Source organism: Festucalex cinctus, chromosome 2 (genome assembly GCF_051991245.1).
Source record: "Festucalex cinctus isolate MCC-2025b chromosome 2, RoL_Fcin_1.0, whole genome shotgun sequence".
Taxonomy (NCBI): Eukaryota; Metazoa; Chordata; class Actinopteri; order Syngnathiformes; family Syngnathidae; genus Festucalex; species Festucalex cinctus.
In genome coordinates this window covers 22,343,429-22,362,588 of record NC_135412.1, presented here as the reverse complement: position 1 = coordinate 22,362,588, position 19,160 = coordinate 22,343,429, and the positions used below count along the sequence as shown (strand labels likewise).

At 40.4% G+C, this 19,160-nt stretch overlaps 1 protein-coding gene and 1 long non-coding RNA gene across 2 annotated transcripts in view; one reads left to right on the top strand and one right to left on the bottom strand.

Annotated features, from left to right (window-relative positions):
- Positions 1-19,160, bottom strand: part of filip1l (filamin A interacting protein 1-like) — a 47,837-nt gene that overhangs the window by 27,322 nt on the left and 1,355 nt on the right. The window contains exons 2-3 of the mRNA XM_077513753.1: positions 2,879-3,138; positions 2,617-2,790 (exon numbers count right to left, since the gene is read on the bottom strand). Of these exons, the coding sequence (XP_077369879.1) occupies positions 2,617-2,790; positions 2,879-3,130 (426 nt within the window). The 5' untranslated portion in view covers positions 3,131-3,138. The remainder of the gene's footprint in view (positions 1-2,616; positions 2,791-2,878; positions 3,139-19,160) is intronic.
- On the top strand, positions 966-7,675 carry LOC144014170 (uncharacterized). The gene is made up of 3 exons (XR_013282409.1): positions 966-2,806; positions 2,897-3,209; positions 6,144-7,675. It is a non-coding gene; the product is annotated as an uncharacterized LOC144014170 (long non-coding RNA).

Sequence of the window (19,160 nt, the reverse complement as noted above, 5' to 3'; positions counted from 1 at the left end):
GTTTTTTTTTCAGGGCCAATACCGATGCCGATTATTAGTAGTCAAGGACGCCGATTTTCACTAAAAAGGGAAAATATTGACATCAAAATTTGGAAAAAATACTAACTCCAGCTCTTAATTTTTTTATTTTTTTATTTTAAAGCACATGTTTATTGAGCAACTTTTAGGATTAGTAAAATATTGGAGTTTTTTTTTTTTTTTTTTTTTTTTTTTTAAATCTTAGTCAATAGACATCTTGTTTTTGAAATTTAACAAGTTCTGGTATCTCCCAGGGGCAGTAGCATGTTTTCAAAAGTTAAATAAAAACGATTTCCACACTAAATAAAGTATTCCAAAATTGTAAAATATCTGAAGTATTGTTTTTTTACATACAAAAAACAAAAACAGAAGGTGCAGAGAGCTCCCAGGGTCAGCAGCATCTCAGAAAATTTTAATAAAAAACAACAACATTGAAATTAATTCCCTGAAGTTAACACTTTTTTTTTTTTTAATGGATCTATTATCGGCCATATGATTCTTCAAAATGTCCGATGCCGATATTTGTCAAAATGCTGAATATCGGTGCCGATAATCAGCCCAGCCGATAATCGGTCTCTCGCTACTGTACTTTCTGAGACGGGCGACATAGCATGAAAGTTTTCTTGTTGTGGGAATGCCCACATATGTTATTGTGATTTTTATTCTCCACACTTTTTTGCCGTGTAACAACTCCGACATAATACTTCCGATTTACTCTGTTCAAGTTTCAACTAGCTTCAAAAATTCACACCTCCTGGGGTATTTATCGTCTCATTCCACATTACTGAAAGTATTTGCACACTTTAATGTTTAATATCAAATTTTCCCCATTCATTTTCAATGGGACAGACATTCAACTTTTTCTAAATGTCACTTTTCACACCCATTTCCATACATATAACTTACTGCTCGGTGGCACAGTTGGTAAGGCGCATTGTCCAGTAACCAGGAGGTCATCATTTCATAATTTATCTCTCAATTTACTTCATAAGCATTCCACATGCGTTCAAATCTTAGCTTTCAGCTATTAGCATTCAGTTTTCAGCATTCCCACGCAATTTCTCCAAGAAATTGCACTTAGTCTAGTTAGCATTGAAATGTTCATGCCCTTTTGAACAAATAAAATAATCTAATCCTATCTTTAAGAAAAATCGTCCTGCCTGTCCAGAGCGAGACTCGTAGGTTTACACTAAAAACAGTTGGGTGAAAAATAACCCAACTATGGGTCAAAAATGGACTGACCCCTTACTTGGGTCTATTTGACCCAACTTTGAGTCAAGAAATTACTCTTTTTGTGTAGATCAACTTGTAAATATTTGTCAAATCCTTTACTTGGGTCCAAAAAATGGGGTCATAAAAACAACCCAGAAAGTTGGCTCAAATTGCCCCATGAAGCGAATCGATCCATTTTTGAGCCATAATTGGGTTACTTTTGACCCAACTGTTTTTAGAGTGTACTGACAAGTTGAACGCACCTGCTGCTCACCCTCGCATCGTCAGCAGCAGATGAGTGCAACGATGGTGGCCAAAAGGTAAAGATAAAACATGACGCACTTGTGGGTATTTTTACAGGAATGTTTTTTGTAATAGTTGACATGCTTCTTTTGCCAAACTAAGTGGTAAAAAAGTTTCCATTCCAAGCTTCCGCCTTGTAATCTGAAGAAGCACGAATCAAGGTAGGTTCTATTCATTCATATTCATCCAGTCCTTTTATTATTAGTTAAGCCTATAACACCAAACGTATCATATTAAATATAAGACATTTTGAGCCCTCTAATTCATTTTTTTTTCCTATTAAAAACCCTGACGTATATGATCTGACATATGCATTGCACGGATAATCCGTTAGAGGGCCGATGGCTTGCAAGGTCGCGGCCAATTAAGAAAGGAGAGTCATATGTTGAAGTTGAGTTTCAAATTTTTTTTTTGTTTGTTTGTTGGAAAGGACCAATAATTACTCTATTTACAAAGAATCAGAACTTTCTCTCATATATTTCATGTTTCAGGCTTTCCAACGCAGTGAAGTCAAGACGTCAAAAGCTCGTTTTACTTCAAATAATATTTAACGCTGAACAATACTTTTGATACTCAAGTAAAACAAATCTTTTCAGCTCATGTCATATTTTATAAGATTTATTTTCTGCTTAAAACCCAGTTTAAGCCCGAAGCAATTTTTCTGGCTTTTGCTCGAAAATGACACACCTAAAATAAAAATGGGATATCTCTGCAATCACAAGATCTATTTGAATAATTCTTGTGAACACTTGTGAGATTTGTTCTTTTGTGTTTTGCATCGAGTAGCACAGTTGGGAGAGCCGACTTATTTCACTCTGCATGGTAATAATACCGATTTCTATATTTGATCATTAAATGAGTTGACGTTTGGGGTGTTTAAAAATTGCTTATCTATTCTTGTAGTTTAATTTGATGTGTAACATCATGATATTCTTTCATGATTAATGCATTGTTTCACACAATTTCTTCTTCCAAGTCCGAGAGGTGCTCAAGTCAAGTCAAGTCAAGTCATCAGGTTTAAAGGGTTCAAATATGTGTACTTTGACCCAAGTATTGCTTTCAGGTACTTTTGCTTGTCGGTACCTCCAGCATGGGCCGTTCGTAGATGTCTTCGTGCAAGCCGTCGGCTTTTCCCTGGATGGCGTCTCGCTGCAGAGCCTGCAGAACTTTGGGTGGTGTGACAAAGCCATATTTGGCTTCCAGAAGCGCCAGATCGATTTTTTCTGCTTTCAGCACGGTGATGACCTCATCTCGGGCCTGCACAGAGCATCATGTACGTTATTGTTTCTGTTGCTGGTAAAAATAAAAATAAAAAAAAAGTGTCGGTGTGGTCTTGTGCACTAACCTGCAGCTCTCCCTCCAGCAAGCTGAGCAGGAAGACCAGGTCGTCGCGCGAAAGGTCTCTGGCCTTCTCTTTGCGGTCCCCCTTTGCAGCGCCGCCGCCGCCGCCGCCGACGTTCTTGCCGCTCTTGTGGTTGCGCTGGATGGTGCCGGTGTCGTCCGGCGGCTGACGGTGGCGACCGCGGCGCCCGGACGCTTCTTCTTTGGCCACCTTGACCTTGGCGACGTCCTCTAGGCTGCTGCTACGGGAGCGCATCTCGCTTCCTTGAAAAGGACGACGTTGGGATGTCACACTTGGATGATTTGCACGTGTGTGCGCACGGTATCTCGCAAAGGTGAGCAGACCCTTCATGTTTTTGCAAAGAATTGATGACTTGTATATCTTTCATGGGAAAACACTGAAGTGAAAGCATGACATTTTGCTCCATTAAACTTGTATCGTCATTTAAATTTACCATTCCCATCAAATAACTCCACGCGTGGCAATTCATGTGTAAACTGCTGGCAACAAAAATGAGTACACCCTTAAGTGAAAATAATAATCATAATTACAATATTAGTATTGATAATGATAATAATAATGATAATAATAATAATAATAATAATAATGATGATGATGATGATGATGATGATAACGATGATGATATGATAATAATGATAATGATGATATTAATAATAATGATGATGATAATATAATAATAATAATAATAATGATGATAATAATAATATAATAATAACAACAACAATAATAATAATGGTAATAATAATGATGATGATAATATGATAATAATAATGATGAGAATAATTATCATGATAATAATAATAATAATAATGATGATGATGCTAATAATATAATAATAATGATGATGATAATAATTGTAATAATAATAATAATGATGATGATGATGATGATGATGATAATAATAATAATAAAATGTACTTGTATAGCACATTTAAAAATCCATGTGGTTAATGTGTGACAATAATTTGGCCAAGGGGCAGCATATAAATGGAAAATAAAATTGTGCCTAAACCAAACCTTGTGGTACACCACAGGTAAGTGTGGAAATTACTGAGCAGTGGAAAATGTCCAGATATTGCCTAAACTGTAAATATGTATATATTATTTTCCAGCACCGTCTTAATTAACCCTTTGGGGCATGAAGTTCAAGCAGAGCTTCACAGGTTCCATGACATGGCGGAGGTGGTGGATGTCGAACAGCTCCTCCACCTTCCATGAAAGGGACGATTACGCCACAGATGATTTTCACTTCGGCGACTCGCTTATGTTGTTCAGATGCATGCAAGGGTCTCTCAGGCCTCACAGCTAAAAGAGCAAAGTACGATTGTCTGAAGAACAATAGATTTTAGCAAGGGAGTGCGAAAAGCAGCATCCAAATCATCTTCACTGTGTCAAATTTGTAGCCGAAACGTGGCCCTGTTTTTGTACACGCTGGTACTGCATTCTTTCTTGCTGTCACAGCCTTCCAGGCTATTTTCAGCCTCACAGAACAATGGAGTCGTCATAGGCCCAAAAATTAACAAATGCTCCAAATGACAACCTCCCCACAATATCGTGAGAATTATCGTATCGTGACCTTCATATCGTGCTAAAATCGTATCGTGATGTTTGGATATCGTTACATCCCTAATACTCACTACAGCCAATGAGTTTTCTCTCTTAAAAAAAACCAAACAGTGACTATGTTTGATGTGTTTGTGTCCCCGAGTGCTATTGGGGGAAAAAAGAGGAACTTGAGCAAAAAGACTCTTTGGAATATGAATCATCATCTTTGCTCAGACCTTCGCTGACGATGATGATGACGATGAAGCCAGCTATGATAAAGCAATGTGGCAAGTAAATGAACTGTAACCACACAATTTATATATTTTTTTTTTTTCCTAAGCAGAAACCAATCATATCTCAAGGATGCCAAAAAGCATTGCATCGTTTTTTATCCGAGTTGGGACGAGAAGAATAGATTGGGACAGGATTCCAAAAGCATTAGTAGGCAATCAATCATCCTTTAATTGCTCAAGTAAGAGATTTATTTTGATTTGAGTCAAATTTGCAGCAGAGTACAATCTCACCACTGGATGAACTTGCCAGACAAAACAGCAGCCTTTGACTTACTGGGCCCGCATGCGTGCGTGCATCAGGCCCTCTGATGGTCCGTGAGTGAGTGAGAGAAACGAATGGTCTGATGATTGCGTGGTACAAACTTGGAGGTGAGACGCCACATGACTACGAGCTAAGGTCATTCCACCTCCGCTCGGTCGGAACACGGACGGTTTGCAGGTTCGCAGACGTGTACGGCAGCTCGGCTTGCATGTGCAAGTATCACATAGCTGCCAAAACTGTGACGGGGATGGCAAATATCTCACGTAGTTAAAAGCTGAAAAGGGTCACGCGAGGGACAAGGAAGTCGATTCGGGTTGCGTTTATTTAGCCAACTCTTTTGCCACATATTGCTGTCAAAAATGCACGTGGGGAAATTCCAGGCCACTGCCAAATGCTCCTCGAAAATGCTTGGGGGGCGTTTATTGTTGTTCAAATAAGAGGGGCAAATGGCAGAAACAGGCTTCTGACATTAAAAAAGAAATGAATAAAAAATAAATACATAGATAAATAAATCCAGTGGCAGAAACATGAAAATAAATAATAAAAAAAATAAAATAATAAATAAAATAATAAATAACATAATAAAATAAATAAATAATAATAACTAATAATAAATAAATACATAAACAAACCCAAATAAATAAATAAATAAATAAATGGCGGAAACAGGCTTCTGACATAAAAAAATGAATGAATGAATAAAAAATAAATATGTCGATAAATAAATCCAATGGCAGAAACATGAAAATAAATAAACACAAATAAATAAATAAATAAATAAATAAATAATAAATAATAATAATAATAATTATATAATAATAATATATATATATACACATATATTTTTGTATGAATGACACACACTCACAGGCAATAAACAGAAAAGAAAAAGAAAAAAGTAGTACACTCTCTTTCGACAGTCATAACAGTCTGTGCGGCCAAAAGTGGCTGGAAGTTTGGAGCCCTTAAGTTTCTTAAGTTTCCGTGCATGCTGGCTAGCAGGTCAAAATGTCGGATGTGGCAAAGCCAGACAGCCTTGAATGTGCTCAGCTATCCTCAGACGATTGAACTCTTAACACTTCACGACCACTTCTTATATCAGGATGGGGGGTGTCAAATTAAAATGCCTTCACTTTTCATTTGCCAGGGTGAAAGGTGAGGAAGCAGGTGTGCCGCAAAGAAAATAAACCTCGTCCCCCATATGCTTGCAATGCAAACACGCACGCACACACCGAGGACATTCCGACAAGCTGACATCGCACACCTGCCTGCCTGCTGACGTGATTGAGGGCGAGAGAGGCGAGATCAAATGCAAGCAGGGAGGAACAGATGGAGTGAGTGACCTTTTGCTAAGAAGGGAGCACATCCGACCGACACTTGCTTGTTTGCCTTCTGGACACAACGTGGTTGCATACGAGATGAAACCATTCCCTCGTTCATGAGCAATTGTGGACTCGTTTTGCTCCAAATGCACAAATAATTTCCTTATTTGGCTACTTTTGTTTTCATTACAGTCCAGTATTTTGATCATGTTGCTTCATAGAGAACACTTGCTTGTAAAATACCCACAGAAACTTAACAGTTTTTTGTTTTTTTTAACTGTAGCTAATAACCCTGTAATAAGCGCACCCTCTGAGTAGCATGATTTCCTTCTGCTGTTTGAATCACGGAGCCAAAAAAGGAGTGGAGTGTTTACAAAACAGGGCAGATAGTTGTCATAGCAACAGGTGGCACCCACATGAGTTGAAGCTTCCATTGAAGTGACCTAAAACCTTCTGAGATTGCTTCCTGCCAGCATTAGTCAGCACATGAAAAATTGGGAATGTCAGCACAAGGATATACAAGAACGTTAAAAAAAAGTTACACAAGCTGTGAGTCTAAATGTACAGGTATTGTTTCGGATCGGCGCTTGAGAAGGGATGCATGATGTGAATTGACTTTTTAACTCATTCAAGCCCAAAATCGTATGAAAATGTTTTTAATACTTTGTCATTCACTCCCAACAACGTGTTTACATGTTTTTTGTTATTTTTACGCAAGAGCATACAGAAGGCTTTGATGCGGCTTCTGACATGAAGAGGTGGCGTAAAGCAATAGTAGTTATTAAAAACACAGCCAGCAGGTGGCAGCGGAGTATAAGAGATCAGTCAGGGCCATGTTGCAACAAGCTCTGTTTGTCAGTGTTTTCACCAAGAATGTGAATATTGATTAAACCTAGCTACATTCTAATGCTAATGGCAGCAAAATGGAAACAGATACAAATATACTTTTTTTCCCTGACAAAAGAAGAGACTCTAATATTTCTTTTTGTAGGTTCCATATTTTTATAGCAAAAGAACACAAGGTTCTGTGGGCCTTGCAAATCTGTCAAAAGGGTGTTTCTTCAATGAAAATGGCTGGGAGTCAATGAGTTAATTGCCTTGTCATCATCACAAATATTATATCATGCAAACAAGTCAATCGTCTGTCATGTCCATTTCCAATAGAACTGTACAATACTTAGGTTTTTGGTATCGATTGATACCAAGTAAATACTGCTACCAATATCACCGATACCAAGTACTTTTAGGTTCATAAAATATTATGCTATTTTAAATCATTTGTTCATTTAAATAACTTTTTTTTCTCAAATTAGACTTTCTTTTTAGGTTCTTATGCTGCAGTCAAAGATTGTCGGAAGTGGGACATTTCCAAGTTAGAACCAGGAAGTGTGTACGGGAACCCGGAAATTCCACTTGCGAAGTTGGGGGACCCGACTTCACCGACAGATTACAAGTGATGTCACTCTACAATGGTGACCACAGACCGTGAATGGTAAAAACACAATTTAGTCGAGTATAAAACTAGATGGCTTTCTTCATTCAGAAATATTCAACAGAACTTAACGTAACGCAACGTACGTGACAGTATGCCACTATCTCCTGGCATGAAATTATACGGTCAACTACTGAACTGTGTGGAATGCTTATTAAAACTTATTGCTTATGGAATGCTTATTAATGCCAACAGCTGAATGCTTATGAAGTAAATTGAAAGATAAATTATGTGAAAAGTTTTAATTGAAGTTGAAAGATACATGAATAAAAAAAGAACTGAGCAGTATCAGAGAGCTGGTAATGATCAGTTGTATGTATGGAAGACCCCCAGATTGCATGAATTTTTGAAGTAAGTTGAAATTTGAACGGTGCAAATCGGAAGTATTATGTGGCAGTAGTTGTTCGGCAAAAAAGTGAGAATAAAAATCCGAATAACAAATGGGGGATGCTTTGAGCATTCACACAATAAGATAAAAACAATAAATGAAGCAAAATTACGAGAAGTTAAGTTTGCTGGAGGTCAAAGTTTTAAAAACCAAAATAAAAAAAACAATTCATCGCTGTCTGCCATTTTCATTGTTTACTTTCGCCTCAAACGCTTTCTAGTCGGAACTGGGGAAAAAAACGGAACTTGGATATATCATCCATCCTTGAATCTAACATAAAACCTGCCATAACAAAATATCCTCAATGGAAACATATCTTGGGCTGTTCTTTAACTTTGCAAAGAAGTATTGATCTTCATATTCGTCATCCCCATCTCACTTCTGCATTCAAAAAAAGGTCAGCCACCGAATTTCCTCTCGTCTAGTCACGTGACATAAACGATACTTAGCTGTTGTGCTACACGAATACTTAGCTCAACTAGACTAAGTGTAATTACTGGAGAAATTGTGTGGGAATGCTGAAAGCTGAATGCTAAGATTTGAACGCATGTGGAATAGTTATGAAGTAAATGGAGAGATAAATTGTGACATTATGACCTCGATACTTTACCAACTGTGCCACCAAGCAGTATCAGACACCTGGTAATAATGATAATAATAACACCGATTTTTGCACTGAGTGTATCATAACTAAATTGCATAATCGGCGTTTTCCCACCACAACTGAGAACAGATTTTATTTTTTTTTTTCTAATGTTGCCCGTCCTGCTGCATAAAGTCAAACGTCAATTGGCAGAACATGACGCGCAAGAAGTCAACCGTGGGACTGTACATGCTATGTTTAGCCCCGAGAATCGGCGCATGTTCCAACACACAATTTGCATTTCTCATCCCACCCGCCCGGGTCGCTTTTCGTCTCTTGGCGCAAGCCGCAGGCTGCATACAGTTGCGCTGTAACCAAAGTCTGTTTTGGAACAGGTGATTATGGGAACGAGAAGCCGCAAGTGCTGCTGGCTCGTACAGTAGTAATAATATCAGTGACGGGCGGGCGGGGTCATTGGGTTCAGGCAGACGGTGACGCTGCATCTTTAATGAGATGATGTTTGTCAATCATTGTTGTTGATTTTTTTGGGAGGGTTTGTTAACCAAATAACTTCGAAATGTCAGCATTATAGGACTTCAGGTTCGAGTCCAGGCTCCGGCCTTCCTGGGTGGACTTTGCATGTTCCCCCCGTGCCCGCGTGGGTCTTCTCCGGGTACTCTGGTCTCCTCCCACATTCAAAAGACATGCATGGCAGGTTAATTGGGCACTCCAAATTGTCCCTATATGTGCTTGTGAGCGTGGATGGTTGTTCGTCTCTGTGTGCCCTGCGATTGGCTGGCAACCAGTTCAGAGTGTCCCCCGCCTACTGACCAGAGCCAGCTGGGATAGGCTCCAGCTCCAGGCTCCTTTCATTCTGTTGTGTTGTGTTCTGTTCAAGCAGCAGCAGCAGCAGCAGCAGCAGCACACAAATGAGATGGGAGGAATGTGTGTGTGTGGAGTTGAACGCATGCACCCGAACCAACCGACCAGCAGAGGGCAGCATATTATCAATTTACGCCGGTACATGTTGAATTTGATTTCATTTGATTTGAAAGGGACAATGCACATTAACAAACGAAGTTGTACATATGCCAGATTCTAGCAGCAGTTGCTAATTTCATCAAGATTAACAGATAAGAGCATTGCAATTAAACAATACAATGACTCGATAAAAACAAAACCAAATGAGTTCATGGTCGCACTTCTGAATGGAGCATGCTTCTTTCTTTCAAGCGTATTTCAAAAGGAAGGCAAATCAAAAATTCTTCACATTTTCTATGCACACCCCACTAGTTTTTACATATGTATATAGCAGTAGCAGGCCAGCTCAGTGGCCTTGTGGTAGAGTTTCTGACGCGAGACTGGGAGGTTGTGGGTTCAGTCCTTGGCCGGGTCATATCAAAGACTAGCGCTGCACAATATATTGAAAAAATATTGATATTGCGATATTGGCTTATGCACTATGCATATCGCAAAGTCATGCAATAAGTTTCATTTGGAATTTTATGCTTTTATCTGAATTTGACCAGTCAGCCGCTAACTAAAATGTACACCGCCATCCAATAGTTGAACATTATGGAGAGGTCATCACAATTAATTAAGAATAGATTGAGTTTGCTTATTTTGCTGCTTGAAAAAATTGAATTCTTTCATTTGATCATAAAAATGTCTTTTCTTTAGATCATGGGTGTCAAACTCATGTTAGCTCAGGGGCCACATCAGGGGGAAAAAAAAGGTATATAACTTAAAAACAATTGCCGTCATTTATACGCAGATTTTCGTGGACCAGCCCTAAATTACGGAGCTCAACTGTCATCATATTGTAAAAAAAAAAAAAAAACACAATAAAGCAAATGGAACGCGGCAACACTTTGCCGGTATATGTCCCAGACGTGTTAAATCCACCTGCTTTGCTTTGCATATATATATATATATATATATATATATATATATATATATATATATATATATATATATATATATATATATATATATATATATATATAGAGAGAGAGAGAGAGAGAGAGAGAGAGTTAATGACATTATAAGGACATTAATCCTTATCATATCTATTTGTGTAATTTGTGTCATATTTAACACATTTATGTCGGTCAATGATTTAAAATAATAATAATAAAAATAATAATAATAATTTTAAACCGTAACTTTAAGTTGTGTGTAAAATAATGACATACAGGACGATTCCACCGTACAAGTTGCATTGCACATCTGAGGACTGCTTGTGAATGTACAAATTTGTTTGTTTGGATTGTGGACGGCTGATTAATTAGTTCGACTTTACAATTTTATTTTATTTTTCTACTTTACAAAATCATCTCCTGGGCCGGATTAAAACCCTTTGCGGGCCTGATCCGGCCCGCGGGCCGTATGTTTGATAGCCATGCTTTAGATACATGTTAAAGAAAGGGTCTTCCGTTTTTGCTCAGGAAAATGCACTATATAAATCCAGGATGTATACCCATGAACTCTTTCTCAAGCTAGACCTCTGGGCTTTTGTTAATATGTGGTGGTGATTTTTTCCCTAAACCCCTATATTCAGCAACCTTATTGTATATCGCATGATTTTCTAATATCGTGCTGCCCCTACCAAAGACTCTAAAAATGGGACCTGTTTGCCTCCCTGCTTGAAACTCAGCATTCCGGGTTGGAATTTGGAGGTTTAGATAATCAAAAAAAATGATTCCTGAGCGCGGCTCCTGCCGCTGCTGCTCACCACGCCCTGGCTCAAATGCGGACAACTAATTTCACCCCACTTCGGTGGGTGTGGCCATCAGAGTTACTTTAAGTTTAGGTACAGAGGGACCATAAGGTCTCTTTGTGGGGATTAAAGTGTATGCATATCCTTCTTTATGGGCTTTAACCCCCAATTGAGGACGTTCAGTAGATTAGGCAGGTTTATGCGACAGTCAGCAATCTGTCACCTCATCTGCCGGACTCGCTACCTTCCGTGTGACACGATACGAGTGGGCATGACGAGGATTACAAGGTCACGACACCCTTCAGCCACTCGCCAGGCTGTCTGAAGGCCTCAACGGGCGAAGGCTGCCCTCCAGGAATCAATCAATGAACGTAAACGGCACACATAGAGGGAAAATGTCTGTCTCGTTAGCTGTGAAGCAATAACGTTTGCAAAACAATGTTCGGAAAGACGGCAAGCGGCTCAAGTTGATGCGCATCACCATACAGGGGTTACGCTCCGACTTGGTGGTTTGGGGTTATGAATTGAAAATGGGACGGAAGCTGCTTCCAAACATGCAACACAGTATGTAAAATCACAACTAAGTACAGGTTGGAGCCTTTTCAAAATCATTTCAATGAAGATTCCATTTTGATTTATGAGCCGCAGCTGCATGACAATGTCAAGTGAAGTGAGACGCTGACATTGTGCAGTAGTAATATTAATGGCGATTCCATCGGCGTACATGTCGTCTGGCGTTTGAAGCTTTTTGAAGTGTAATGCTAAACTCGGAATATCATGATGACGCTCCATCAGCTTTGCGCCGCGTGTGCTGTGACAAGACGGACATTCCACCTGCTGCGGGGATCCGATTGAGCTGGCCATGCCTCTGGGAGGAGGAACAAGTAAAGAACCCCGCTAACCTCCATCATGATAATGTACTATAAGTTATTAGATTTAATATTAGATCATTAAAATAGAAAAAAAATATGCAAATAAAGGGAAAATAAGAATGGAAAATAAACAGAAGATGCACAAATATTAGCGTAAGTTATAAACGCTTACAGAAAAAAAAGTAAAAGATAAAAGAAAACCCCACATATACAATTAATCTAATCACAATATCCACCCATCCATATTCTTGACCACTTAGTCCTCACAAGGGTCGCGGGGGGTGCTGGCGCCTATCTCAGCTGGCTCTGGGCAGTAGGCGGGGGACACCCTGGACTGGTTGCCAGCCAATCGCAGGGCACACAGAGACGAACAACCAACCACACTCACAAGCACACCTAGGGACAAATCGAAGCACCCAATTAACCTTCCATGCATGTCTTTGGAATGTGGGAGGAGACCGGAGTACCCCGAGAAGACCCACGCGAGCACGGGGAGAACATGCAAGCTCCACCCAGGAAGGCCGGAGCCTGGACTCGAACTGGGAGGCGGACGTGCTAACCACTTCACCACCGTGCTAATCACAATATGTTAAACCTATATTTATAACTAATTGATATGTTATGTCATTGATCGGATGCTCTATTTATAACATTATGGCTGATTATAAAATCAAGAAAATGTGCATCTGTTTTAACTGATCAGATAAGTGAAAAGTCTACCATTGATAATATCTATCTATCTATCTATCTATCTATCCATCCATCCATCCATCAAGAGCACTTTTCTTTGATGTACAAATAAACTATTTACAAGTAAAATGCTAAAAATGGTATTCATAAAGAGTCAATGAATCAAGATAATTCTGTTCAACAAGCAAATCGTGAGAACAGATATGTTCTCCTCTCTGCTTTGTGTCAAGGCCCAATTTCTGAAAGATACCCTACTCATGATCCAAATACAGGGGAAACACCTTTAAAGCTTGTCAGATTCGTACTTTTTTTTCTTTTTTTTTGTTTAATGTTCTGAATGTAGAGATGTAATTTGACTGCTGCTCTGCGCAGGGGCGAGTATTTTCTTGTCGGATACAGCTTGGGGCATAGACCACCCCAAAGTTTTGACAAATTGCAAAAGGTTTTGCTTTATCATAAACTGTGATTCAGCAGTTTGTCAAATTAGCCAACATGTATTAAAAAAAAAAAAAAAACCGTACAATTGCTTGATGGATTGTTTTGAGCTAATTTAGTCAAATTCAAGTTGAAGCACATCTGAACTAGCTTGCGCTTTGGAACCAGAGATGACGGTTAATACTAGGGGTGTGCCAAAAAATCGATTCATAAAAGAATCGAGATTCTCATTTATTAATCGAATCGAATCGATATTAATATCCAAAAATGGATTTTATTTAAATTAGAAATGAAGAAGAAGAGGAAAAGGCAGTTGTAGCCCACATGCTGTTTTTGTGGAAAAAAGGCCCTTACAATACAAAATTAATAAATGTTTAAACAAACAAACAAACAAAAAAGACACTTTAAGGTCTCTATTTGTCATTTTGTCTTGCAAAGCAGACTGGAGTAGATCATGACAATGTTGTGCATATCTGTAAATTGAAACAGAAATCATTTGTCAATCAAATCATTTTGAATCGAAAATCGTTTGAATCGAGAATCGAAAATCGATTCTGAATCGAATCGTAGACCCAAAAATCGTAATCGACTCGAATCGTGAGACAGTCAAAGATTCCCAGCCCTAGTTAATACTGCAGTGGACAAAAAAAAAAAAAGCAACTAGTTGTTGTAGAGTTGCTAATCTACGTCATGGTTACTATTGAGGTGCCCTTGAGCAAGCCCCTCCCCCTCGCAACTCAAGAGCAGCACTGTTTGCGCGCCCCATTCACACAAGCTGCGTTTCCATGAGCCTTTTTCGCCAAAATCAAAGCAATATTTTACTATTTCGATAAAGTACAATATGGATTTGTCGGTGTTTCCGTCGAAGAGCGTTTCAATTCTCGGAATGTCCCGTCTGGCGAGACCTCGCAGTTCTCTAGGAGATGCTCATGATGTTTACGGAAGACGGACACCCGGTGTAATTCTGTTACTTTAAAAACAGTCTCCCCTCATCGGGCAGGATTGGGCATTTAGTGTTGGTGTGCTGCCGGTGGTAACGGCCATTTCTGCAACGATATGGAACGTGCATTGAACGGTGGCATGTTGACTCTATAGCTAAATCGCTTTGAGCTTCAAAAGACTTGTTATCCCCTCGGGAGGCAGTTCCGACACAACAACGATTAGCCTTGTACTTCCTACTTCCTGTAACCCTAAAATGTTTTTGTTGTTGTTGTTCCCGGAGGCTGGGTAGAATACGGCTTACAAATAGTTGAAAGTTTTTGATGTTTTCTGGCGTCTTCCCTGCTAAATGAAGCAGACATGGCAGGACAGGATTTCAAGCTCCTCTCCTTTTATTCAATTTCTCCAATGAGGCTCTCTCTCTTTTGCGCTCATGACATGTGCAGTATACACTTCAGCATCTAAAATACAATATGGAAATTAATATTTCTCAAAACAAATAGTAATTGCAAGTAAATAAAAATACATATTATGGCAAACAACGTATTACATTCCTTTCCTCCATGACCGGGCAGGTGTCACATGACTACTAATGCGCAAAAAGTGTTTCCACTACACTTTTATTGTGAAATACTTCTATTTCGACACATCTCAAAAACCACCTCATGAGAGCACAAAAAAGTTTTTGCGATATTTGAGAGTGTTTCACAGATCCGTTGTTCCCATTACTTGCTTTTGCGAAACATGCCTTTTGCGCAAAACTGAGGGTCATGGAAACACACTTGCTGACATCACAACTTGCATGGCGCCATGTGTGCAACACAAAATATAAACAGCAGAGTGACAATTGAAAATCTTCTTGGGGTATTAGAATCAGTATCATAAATTCATTCATTTATTTATCCTCCGACCCGCCTATCCTCACTGGGGTCGCGGGCGTGCTTGAGCCTCCTCCATCTTTCTTCAGGTACTTCTAAACTGCTTGCCAGCCAATTGCAGGGTGTCAGAAATTCAATTCAAATGAAAAGTAGGAGGTGCGTGTAAAACTGCAAAGTCTAATGCTGCGCTATTACAGATGGTCTTCGTCAGGGGCGTCTCCATGACAACATGCAACACACCACCAGGCAACAATGCCAGTCCAAAAAAAGAGGAGTGTCCGCTGCTCGGTGAATATTTACGGCCCTCCACTTGTGTAGCTTGATCTAATCATGTTACATACGCTGGGAATGTCACGGGAAAAGTTTCATCCCTCCTGGGCATCGACTGCAGCTATAGCTGCCAGATATGGAATGTGGATCTCGGTGAGGATTTTATTGGCAATTTGTGCCGCATCATGGAAAGTCCCGACCCCCCACATCCAGTGGCCTGCAGTGGAATCCAAGTTCAACCTGCCGCGTGGTTCACATGAAGCACACGTACTAAAACAGAGTGAGGGCGATGATGCAGTAGCAAATGTGAGCAGTGCAGCTGATGGCCTCAATAAAAGGCATATTTTTTAAACGATTGCTGTTCTTACGATGAAAATGTCTGAGCATTTCAGTGTTGCCTTCAATTACCTTTTAACTCAACATGAAAACACTAATCATGACATTTGTTCTTGCTTTGGCTCCATCTGAAGAGATTGAGGCTGATTACATGTCATTGGAATGTTGTATTTTAAACTTGTGGTCAGCCATGATGTGTGTGACAACCCAAATAGCCCCAACATATTACATACAGTAATTGCCTCTGCATTTGGTTATTGATATTATTACGGCTTGATTTGAACAGAAGTCAAGGCAATTTATTGCAAACTTTAGCAACCAAATGAATAGAGGTGGAGGACGAGATCTGGCCCGCAGGACTTCAGTTTCTATAATCCGTGACTGAGTCATACGTCTAAAACATAGTAAGGTGTGTTTTTTGTTTTGTTTTGTTTTTTATGACTAAATTACATTTTTACGTCACAATAGAAAAAATGTACTTGGTACTTTCATTTCACAAGTGATGGTCAAGATCCATCCATCGGTCGGGTCACGGGGGCAACAGCTTTAGGACGGAAGCCCAGACTTCTCTCTCCCCAGCCACTTCAACCAGCTCTTCCGGTGTTCCCAGGCCAGCCGAGAGACATTGTCTCTCCAGCGTGTCCTGGGTTGTCCTCGGGGCCTCCCGCTGGTGGGACATGCCCGGAACACCTCTCCAGGAAGGAGTCTAGGAAGTATCCGAACCGTATGCCCCAGCCACCTCAGCTGGCTCCTCTCAACGTGGAGGAGCAGCGGCTCGACTCTGAGTCCCTCCCGGATGACTGAGCTTCTCACCCTATCTCAAAGGGACGAGGCGAGTCTAACTATGTCTAGTCAGAACTGCTCAGCCTCAAAAACCAGCTTGGGCTCCTTCCCCGCCGGAGAGGTGACATTCAATGTCCCAAGAGCCAGCTTCTGTAGGATTGGTGTGCCAAAGCTCCCGACCCTTGGCTACCACCCAGCCCACTACGCACCTGACCTCTTTGGCCCCTTACACCGGTGTTGAGCCTATGGGAAGGGGGACCCATGTTGCCTCTTCGGGCTGAGCCCAGCCAGGTCCCATGGCTCAAGATCCAACCATTCAAGATTACATTTTCTATACCATCTCCTTTTTAAAGCTGCATCTGACAACTCTTTTAAAAATTGAGAATAACCCACAAGTTGTTAGTGAACTTATTCACAACTTTGTGTGTTGATACCATATAGATTAAAGTGTTTAGGTAGACAGAGGCGGGCACTAATGCCAATTGTCAATTCCCGTCAATGATGACGCCCACCTTTCGGTGATTGCTGAATGACGCGAAGCCGCAAAAAAAATAAAATAAAAATAAAAAAACATACATGGACTGAGCACAGACTGAAGCAGTTTTACGTCCGTCAATCAGGATGAGTACAGATGGCCTTTTCTCATTCAGTGTATTATTGATAAATTGACAATTGACGGAAGTGAGAGTTGATACCGTATCAGACCTGACTATTATTCTGGCCCAAACTCTTCTAACTGTACTCTTCATTGTATATCCATTCATCCATTTTCTTGACCGCTTACTCCTCACAAGGGTCGCGGGGGGTGCTGGAGCCTATCCCAGCTGGCTTCAGGCAGTAGGCGGGGTACACCCTGAACTGGTCGCCAGCCAATCGCAGGGCACACAGAGACGAACAACCATCCACGCTCACAATCACACCTAGGGACAATTCGGAGCGCCCAATTAACCTGCCATGCATGTCTTTGGAATGTGGGAGGAGACCGGAGTACCCGGAGAAGACCCACGCGGGCACGGGGAGAACATGCAAACTCCACTCAGGAAGGCCGGAGCCTGGACTCGAACCCGAGTCCTCAGAACTGGGAGGCGAACGTGCTAACCACTCATTCACCATGCCACCCTCATTGTATATGTTTTTGTTTTTTTGTTTTTAATTTCATATCTATATAATATGTATATATATACTTCCATCTGAATCAAAGCACCTTTTGTTTGAACACATCTTTTTTTTTTCATTTAAAGAAAACTTTTACAAGTGACTGCCTGGCATGCCCTATCAAAATGTACTTCAAAGTGTTCAGAAACATTTTGTCGCTAGTTTGATCCTGTGCGATAACTGCAATACTGTTTTGTCTTTTTCTTCACAAGTACTTCAGTAAGAAGTACTTTTGCCACCTCTAGAAATAGCCAACCCCTAATTATGATTCGGTTGACTAAGAAATGTGTCTTATCACATTTTGCCTTTTTAGTGTCCTACAATACTTTTGAACCTTCTCTCGTTTCATCCTGTAGTACAGTGTGATGGCTGTTAACTTCATTGGACTTATTTGGAGTGCTTGGACTGCAGGTCAAGCTGGGAGCGAAGCTAATGTTGGACAACACTGGCCGAGTATAAATAGTGTTCTTTTCCCAGAGCTGAGAGTGGCAGCTATTCTGTGAGTGAAACGAGATCCAAGGAGCCCGAACAAGTCCGCGTGTACCATCTGCCCCTCGTTCCACACTTGGATTTGGACTGGTCGACCTCGCCGCCCGCCTCAACAAATGATTGTCCAAACAGCACCAGTTTGACAATCAGCAAATGCAATTGAAGAATTTTTGTCCAGGGTCCAAGATTTCTATTCTCGCAAAAAAATCAGCAGCAGCCCGACGTGCAACATTGGAGTCATTGATAAATCCAACACAAAACCTCTTAACTTCGCAGGCCTTGTAATCCGCCGTCCAAGTCGAGGAGCTCAAAGTACTTGAACAATCTGTGTCCCACTACCCCCAAACTGTCACTCAGCAGCAAGGTGCACTTTTCGCCACTGATTTCAGCACTTTAGTTGTTTATCTCTTAAGAGCATTTCCCCCAAAGGACTTGTCTTTAGTCTTCATGCCAACTGCCCACTGGTCAACCGTGTCTGCGCTCTGTGAGTCTGCTCAGTAGACTGCAGAATAAACATGCAACGTTTCATTATTACGATGAGGCTGGGTGGTGATTGGCATGCTGAGTGACAGAATCCGAGGCAATATAATCCAAGTCATTAGTTGCTTATCGGTGTGTCACAAAGGAAAAGACGCCTCCAGCATTCATATCATCTTCGCAGCTATCCAGCGTCTATATGTTCAAGTGGCCCAATCAATCTGTTGCTGCAGATGAGCACCACTATTATGAGATGCACTTAATTAGATCAAACTGTCATTTCTAGTCATGTATCGAATCCGACCAAATATTGCAAACACATTGCTTGTTTCACCA